Source organism: Apteryx mantelli, chromosome 1 (assembly GCF_036417845.1).
Source record: "Apteryx mantelli isolate bAptMan1 chromosome 1, bAptMan1.hap1, whole genome shotgun sequence".
NCBI classification, from domain to species: domain Eukaryota; kingdom Metazoa; phylum Chordata; class Aves; order Apterygiformes; family Apterygidae; genus Apteryx; species Apteryx mantelli.
In genome coordinates this window covers 81,295,493-81,302,322 of record NC_089978.1, presented here as the reverse complement: position 1 = coordinate 81,302,322, position 6,830 = coordinate 81,295,493, and the positions used below count along the sequence as shown (strand labels likewise).

Sequence of the window (6,830 nt, the reverse complement as noted above, 5' to 3'; positions counted from 1 at the left end):
ACAAGGCACTACATGTGTTTTAATTGTTTTATTGCATTTTTCTGTAAGTAACAATAAAATTATGATTTCTACCATGAAGCCAATTTTTAATTGCCAAAATTAATCAACTCCACTCTACAAACTAGAAACTAAAATCCATTTATCCCATTTTACATATTGGAAACCAAATTTCAGAAAGACAGAGGCCAAATGTAGCATTTAAAATGCTATAACCAACCCTATCAGTGTAGCTTTAGTAAACTATTACTGTAATTGTATTTTACTAGACCCATGTGCAGTCCACTGCAATAAACACAACCCAGATTCCCCTAAGGCACCCCTGAAATGACACAACTCCTTATCTTATACTGCTGTTTACATACTTTATAACTGAATTGGAAAGCCAGAACTACACTAGAAGGATCATGTCTCACAAGGTCTTTTCAACTCTGTATTACTGGCTCTGACTTAGTTCAGATCAGTAACAGCTGAAAACTGATTCTGTACAGTGAACTGTTGCAATTAGATGATCTCCATCACCAGACTTCCAATATGAGCACCTACCACTGAATATCAAAGCTGGGATACATCTTGCCAGCTTTTAGTGTCTGCAAGCTAGGTGGTGCTTGTAAGCTAGCTGCCTTAAAATCCTTCTCGATCTTTGGATAAAGACAACTACAGAAAGCAACTCATCCCAAGAAAGATACCTAATGTCACAAATGCACACCAGCTTTAAACAACCAGAAGCTAGCCGGCAGGTTTTCCCCACAAAAATGGTTGCACCGTCTTGTATCCCAAACCTGCCCCTCCCATGTACCAAGCGTAGAGGTCAGACAGGCGAAAGAGGCTAATAAGCTATCACTATTTTTTTCCGTCCTGAGGCCGCTCTTTCAGTCACAACCCCCTAGGTAGCGCTAGCTGCCCTGAGAAACTCTCCTCCGACGCCAGGCCAAACACCCTTCCGCTGAGCGAAACGGGGCCGACCGCAACTCATCCTGTCACCCCCCTCCTCGGAGCCGCCGCTCCAACGGCCGCCACGGTTGTTCCCGGCCCCCACCCGGTGACCAGGGCTGCCCCGGGCTGCGCATGCGCTCAGTGACGGCGTCACGGGGGAGGGACGCTCCCGCCCTCCGCGGGCGGCCGCTTGCCGCCTCGAGCCTCCGCTGCCGTGCTACCTCGGGAGCCCCCCCCGCTGCTGCGGCGGCGGCGGAGGTAGCGCCCGGGGGCGGGGTTTTTTTGGAGGGGGCAATCTCGCGAGCTTTCGGGCGAAGAGCGAGCGACCGCGGGGGAGGGGAGAGGGAGGAGGAAGAGAGGGGGGCGCGCGCCGTCGTCAGGTGCGTCAGGGCGCGCAGGGGCCCGGGCCGGCGCGGCGCGGCTCAGGTGGCCGTTAACGAGAGCGGTGGGGCGGTGCCTCCGCGGCGGCGTTGCTGACAGCGGGGCGGCCCGGGAGAGTCCAGCTCCCGCCGGGGCGCTAAAGGGAGCAGGGCGCTGCTGCTGTCGCGTAGCCCGTGTTAGACTCCTGTGTGGGTCTGAGGCGGAAATATACCGCTCGGGGAAACTGATAATTTGGGCTGTGAGGTTAAAACCGGAAGGGATTTGGCCAGCTTTAAAAATCGCCTTCTGTTACTTTTTTAAAAGAAGCAGTGACGTTTCTTTATTTTACGATCACCTAAATTGTCACTTGGCTTCTTGTGTTTATTGTACGAAGAAGCTGTGATTCACAGTTTTGGCTGTGTTTTGCTTGTTAATATTGGTTGTTTACAAAAAAAGAAAAAGAGAGAGGAAAAATCAAATTCTGGGCCAGATCTCATGGTGCAGATGATGATGTGGAAAGCCTGAAACCCACTTATTTGGTTGGGGTTTAATTTGAAGTTGATAGTGGTCGAGACCTTGCATAAACAGAATCACACTTTGTTTCCCCCACACACACTGGTAATCAGGGCAATAACTTGTTTTTCTTTTCATGTGGGCAAGTTCATTTTCATCTATTATACTTCACTGTCAAAACCTTGCTAGGTGTAAATCAGTTTTACAGTTTGATTTGTGTGTCACACCTGTGATTGCCTTGTAGCACAGAAAATTACAAGGTTTACCTCCTACCAGCCAGCCTGCTTGACTTTTCTTTCTTAGGCTCTGACAGTGCAACTTTATGAACAGTTGATTTGAAGACAGGGGAACTCTCACATTTTTCAGCTGAGATAGAAGTAACAGCATGGTCATGCTGTTAATTATAAGGATTTTTTTTCTCATTTGTTCTTTGCATTAATTAACACTTTTAGTGCTTCCTTTTTACAAAATGAACAATTAATTTTATGGAGTCAGATAGCATACTGCAAGGTTATTGCTGGTGAGAGAGAGGTGCATGCTAAATACTTTAAACTGCCAAGAGCTGTTTCAGTTTCAGTGTCATATCAACTGTTAATCTGAAAGCATCAATGTTTTAAATCTTGATTCCTTGAAAGCTGACCATGTGAAAGTGTTGTGAAGAGGGTTCTGTTGCAGAATCAGGGTGTTAGTGTGCCCTACTACTACTTTTCAACTACTCAGGTTTTTTTTCATGTTTTAAACAGGTTATGAGGAGAAATCTCTGTTGTGTACTTCTGTGGTGTCCAGCAGCTCATCTGTTGATATACTTCCTTTATAACTCCATGGTAAAACAACTTCCAAGAGTGTCTGTTTACTGCAGCATCTGAATCCAGAGGTTATTTTTAAGAAAATGTGGACTGCTAAAATTCTTTGTAGTGCTCAAATACAGTTGCTTCACTTGACAGAAGGCAGATTATGTAGTCTCGTGTTTCCAAAAACTCAGCAGTTCTGGACTGGTATTCTAAACTATTGTACCATATGGGCACCATGGAACAGAGTTAAATGCCAGGTAAGTATTTATCTTTGTGGTGCTCTAGGTATATGTGGTTTGGATTGATCCAGAGATAATACCATTTCTTTTAGAACCTACAGGGTTAAGCTTTTGCTCTTGCAGCCTTACTCATGAATTAAAGATGCCTTTCATAAGTAAGGTTAAGGGGCAGGCAGCAGAAAGTTGCAGGAGACCTGGTGTTGCAGTATAAACTTTTTTGTGTGTCTTGCAGTTAATTTTCAATTAAAATTTTATTTGATTTATCATATGTATTTATTTGTTGTTAATAATTTTTTTAGTTATGCTGTAGACAATATACAGTGATAGCTGACAGACTTATTAGTTAAAGTGACAACCCTCTAGTAAAGAATAAGATCAGAGTTCTCTGGAAAATCGTTTGTACTAATACAATATCGCAGAGTGGGCAAAAAAAGTCAGTTTCTACTGGATTGGTAAGAGAGAATAAAAACATAAGAGTGTTTATAAAAAAAAAATCTGTCAATATAAACAAAAAGTATAAAAACGATATAAAATAGAAAATATAAGATTAATCTTAGAGACTGACAGTTCCAAGTTGGAGTGTTTGTCCTTTTCTAATAGTAAGTAGCTGTATATAGTTGAGTGAACCTTTAAAAATATAAATAGCTGCATGCAATTTTTAAATAATAGAATATTGTGTTTTCCAGTTAGTTTAATGGGGCTAAGCAATTATGAGGAAATCTTCTAGACAGTTTTGCAACTATTTTAAATAGATTAGCAAAGTCTATTAAGGATATTTTTTTCCTATATATGCCTGCTGCTTCTCTTCTAAATAATAATATTTGACTGTATAATTGTAGGTTTCCAAGATAAATGATGAAGAATCAGTAGTAGATACAACAGCTGCTGTTAGTGCACAGGGAACTAAAATAGCTGCTGGAAAAAATCTCAGTGGAATATGTAATGGAAAACACCATTCATTAGAAGGTATTTAACCTTTCCTTACCCTCATCTTAAAAAGCAACCCCTCTCCATCTTCTCTTGATATCTTGTATTAATGATCAAGATGGTCTAAACTATTAACTTTAGTTTTACATCATGTGTTGTTTGTTTGTTTGTGTCTTAATGACTGGATTGTGCATTGATTTTATTATTTATTTATTTGTACGCCAACTTCATTCAACTCTTAAAATGCTTATTCAACCTGACTGGACAGATGCAAAACTTATAGTTTTCCCACCTTCCCCCTAGCCACTGTGGTGACTTAAGAAAGTAGAACACAGTCTTGTTGGATGGGTAATTGTTTTGTGTGAGCCCATTTTGGCCTGGGAAAATCAGTTCCTTGAATAATCACTGAAGCCTATAAATGGTCTTTGATGTCAGTGAACTTTTTGACTGGTTCTTGATGTTTAAAACAGAAAAACATTCCTATGTGAGTGGAGATTTCTGGTTTGGGGGAACTTAATGATAATATGACCTTTTTTTAGCAATGCTTCCTTGCTAAACAGTTCTTTTCTTCCCATGACTTTGCTTGTTTTCTCATTCCTAACTAATAACTAATCCTCAAATGTGGCATTTTGCATCATACATCTTTTATCTTAAACTACTTTAAAGTAGTTTTTAGCTCCTGTGCTTCAGGGTGTTTGGTCATTCTCATTCTATGTATATTTAATTCTTGTTTGTAAAGGTTTTCTAGTCAGTTGCTTTGGGCGTTTTCAGCTTTTGTTTACAAACTGGATGACTAGTTAAGACACTGAGATTTTATACTGTTTACCTAATTACATTGTCCAGAAAACAGCATTATGAGAAACTGTTGTGCTATTTGTTGTACATGGCAATTAAGAAGACAGTACCTACCCCCAAAAAGCTATTTTGTAATATGTCCTGATTCTGCAGTAGACTTGTTTCTTTATATATACTCTGTTGCATGTTTGCATTGTGAATGGATGAGATGCTATTAAGTATACAAAAACTAATCCCCCACACACAGCCTGAAGTATAATATATTTTTTTAAGCACCACTGAATACTTCTGACAGATGTGACAATCTTTTAAATATAACTGTTAGGGCTGCGCTTATTCCAGAATGCTCTTGCATTATCCATAAAATAATGTGATTGAGCAGACCCAGTGTCCTTGTTTGTTTCTTGCTGCATGTAGCTTTTTTTACACTTTTAATTTTCTTGGTAGACCACAAAAACATACCTATCCCATTAGCCAGTTGAAAGCCTTAGATTTTCAAATTTGCCAGTCATGTAATTAACAATGTCTTTGCAAAGCAGTGACTAGAGTATTTGCTAGGTCTTCCACGAGCTGTAACTCTACAGAGTATGCACTGCCTAGTTCTCTGCTGAAATGTATTTGTGCATCTTGTAAAGTTCATTAAAATTTTTTCTTAGACATGTCAATATCATAACTTTTAAATTATTGTTATCTTTAAAGATATCTTTAACTTATATTTAATTCTCTAAGAATTTTTGTGATGAAGTCTTGTGGAACAGATGTTTTGTACTAAGATAGCAGGATTTCTGCTGTTTGATCAGTCAGCTGAAAAAACAGGATCTCGTTCCATGTCCCGGTGTGACTGCATTCCCATTTTTGGTACTCTGTAAGAAATTGCCAGGGAGTAGTTATACTGTACTTCAATTTCTCCGTATGTCTTGAGAATTGTTACAATCCTGCTATTCTTTTTGATCAAAAAAGCAGTGATCTAGAAGATCATCAGAGAAAAAAAGTTTTTGACTCATATTGTCTCTGAGATATGCCATTCTAACTTGCAAATCAAGTGTTGCCATGACATTTGCAAGCTTCAAAAGAAATGGGAAGCTTTATATTCTTATGAAACAGAGTATCTTGTTTCCTGTCTCTCCCTTTTCTGATTTCACAGGGCATTCGTTGATCTAATGAATGCTTTCTCATCTTTTCCTCTTACTCAGAGAATTCTCTGAAAGGTGAAACAAGACTGCCTAACTGTCAGTGAGAAGCCTGTTTGCTGGATCTGCATCTGTTAAGCAGATAGTTCCTTATAGAACCATGATTTTTGTTCTTCATCTATATCTGTCTTCTTTGTAGGTCATCTGCCTTGTTACAGACTTTTTTTTTCTTTCACCTCCCTCATTTCAGTCAGTGTACAGAACCTCCCTGTAGGTAGATACATAGCACTGAATGAAAATGTCTCTCTTCTGTTTTCTGTTGTTCTCTTTTCTATAATGATAGTGATTTGTAATACTCCTCTCATTATAATAGTCTGAACAAAAGAATTTTCAATAAAAATTGACCCAGATATGGGTCAGAACTGGCTATCGCTTATGAAGTTAAATATTATATGATTTTTCAAGCTGGATAAAGTCAGTAGCAACCTTGTCTGATTGGTTTGATTGCAAAGCTGCCCCTGCTTTGAGCAGAAGGTTGAACTAGAGACCTCCTGAGGTCTATGGTGCAATGATTTTTTTTTACTCACTGTTTACCCACTTAAAGGTTTGTTACATGTATGTGCAAAACCCATTTTCCAGTCTTGCAGCTAGAGGTAACCACTGGATCTGCCATTTGAACCTGAATGTCATCTGCCAATTCAGATTTGTACTAAATAAAGTATTTTTAGATGCAGTTTATATGTGACAATATGTAGCCTAGGCCTGGGAAGTGGCACTAACTAATCAAAATGTAATGCCCTGGTAACAGAAATATGCTGTTAGCTTTGACTTGAAATCTGCTTGGGGAATTTGTAAAGCAATGTTCTATTGCGTAACATACCCCGTGGATCAAATACTTGTGTAAAAAAAAAAAAAAAAAATTCTTTGGCTACTTTTTGGGTTGCATTAAAATAATACATTCACCTTTTTAATCTCACAGTCTACTCCTACCAAAGTTCAAGTGAATCGAGCAGCATGCTTTAACAGTATTCCTTTAATTGAAGTCTGCATGATCTTTTCTCTTGTTACTTGTTTATCTCTCACTGAATCCTTCTGTCAGTCAGCAAACTGATGTGAATACTCTTTTTTTTTTTTTTTTTTTT

General features: G+C 39.2%; 1 protein-coding gene across 2 annotated transcripts in view; it reads left to right on the top strand.

Annotated features, from left to right (window-relative positions):
- The first annotated feature begins 1,111 nt into the window (after positions 1 to 1,111).
- PNPLA4 (patatin like phospholipase domain containing 4) overlaps positions 1,112 to 6,830 on the top strand; it is a 28,633-nt gene continuing 22,914 nt past the window's right edge. Inside the window, exons 1-3 of one of the 2 annotated variants that reach the window (XM_067296316.1) lie at positions 1,112 to 1,191; positions 2,550 to 2,854; positions 3,676 to 3,802. In XM_067296316.1, coding sequence (XP_067152417.1) covers positions 2,696 to 2,854; positions 3,676 to 3,802 — 286 coding nt within the window. In that variant the 5' untranslated portion in view covers positions 1,112 to 1,191; positions 2,550 to 2,695. Of the gene's footprint in view, positions 1,192 to 1,898; positions 1,945 to 2,549; positions 2,855 to 3,675; positions 3,803 to 6,830 lie in introns of those variants that run through there. The other variant, XM_067296323.1, reaches the window with a different exon arrangement.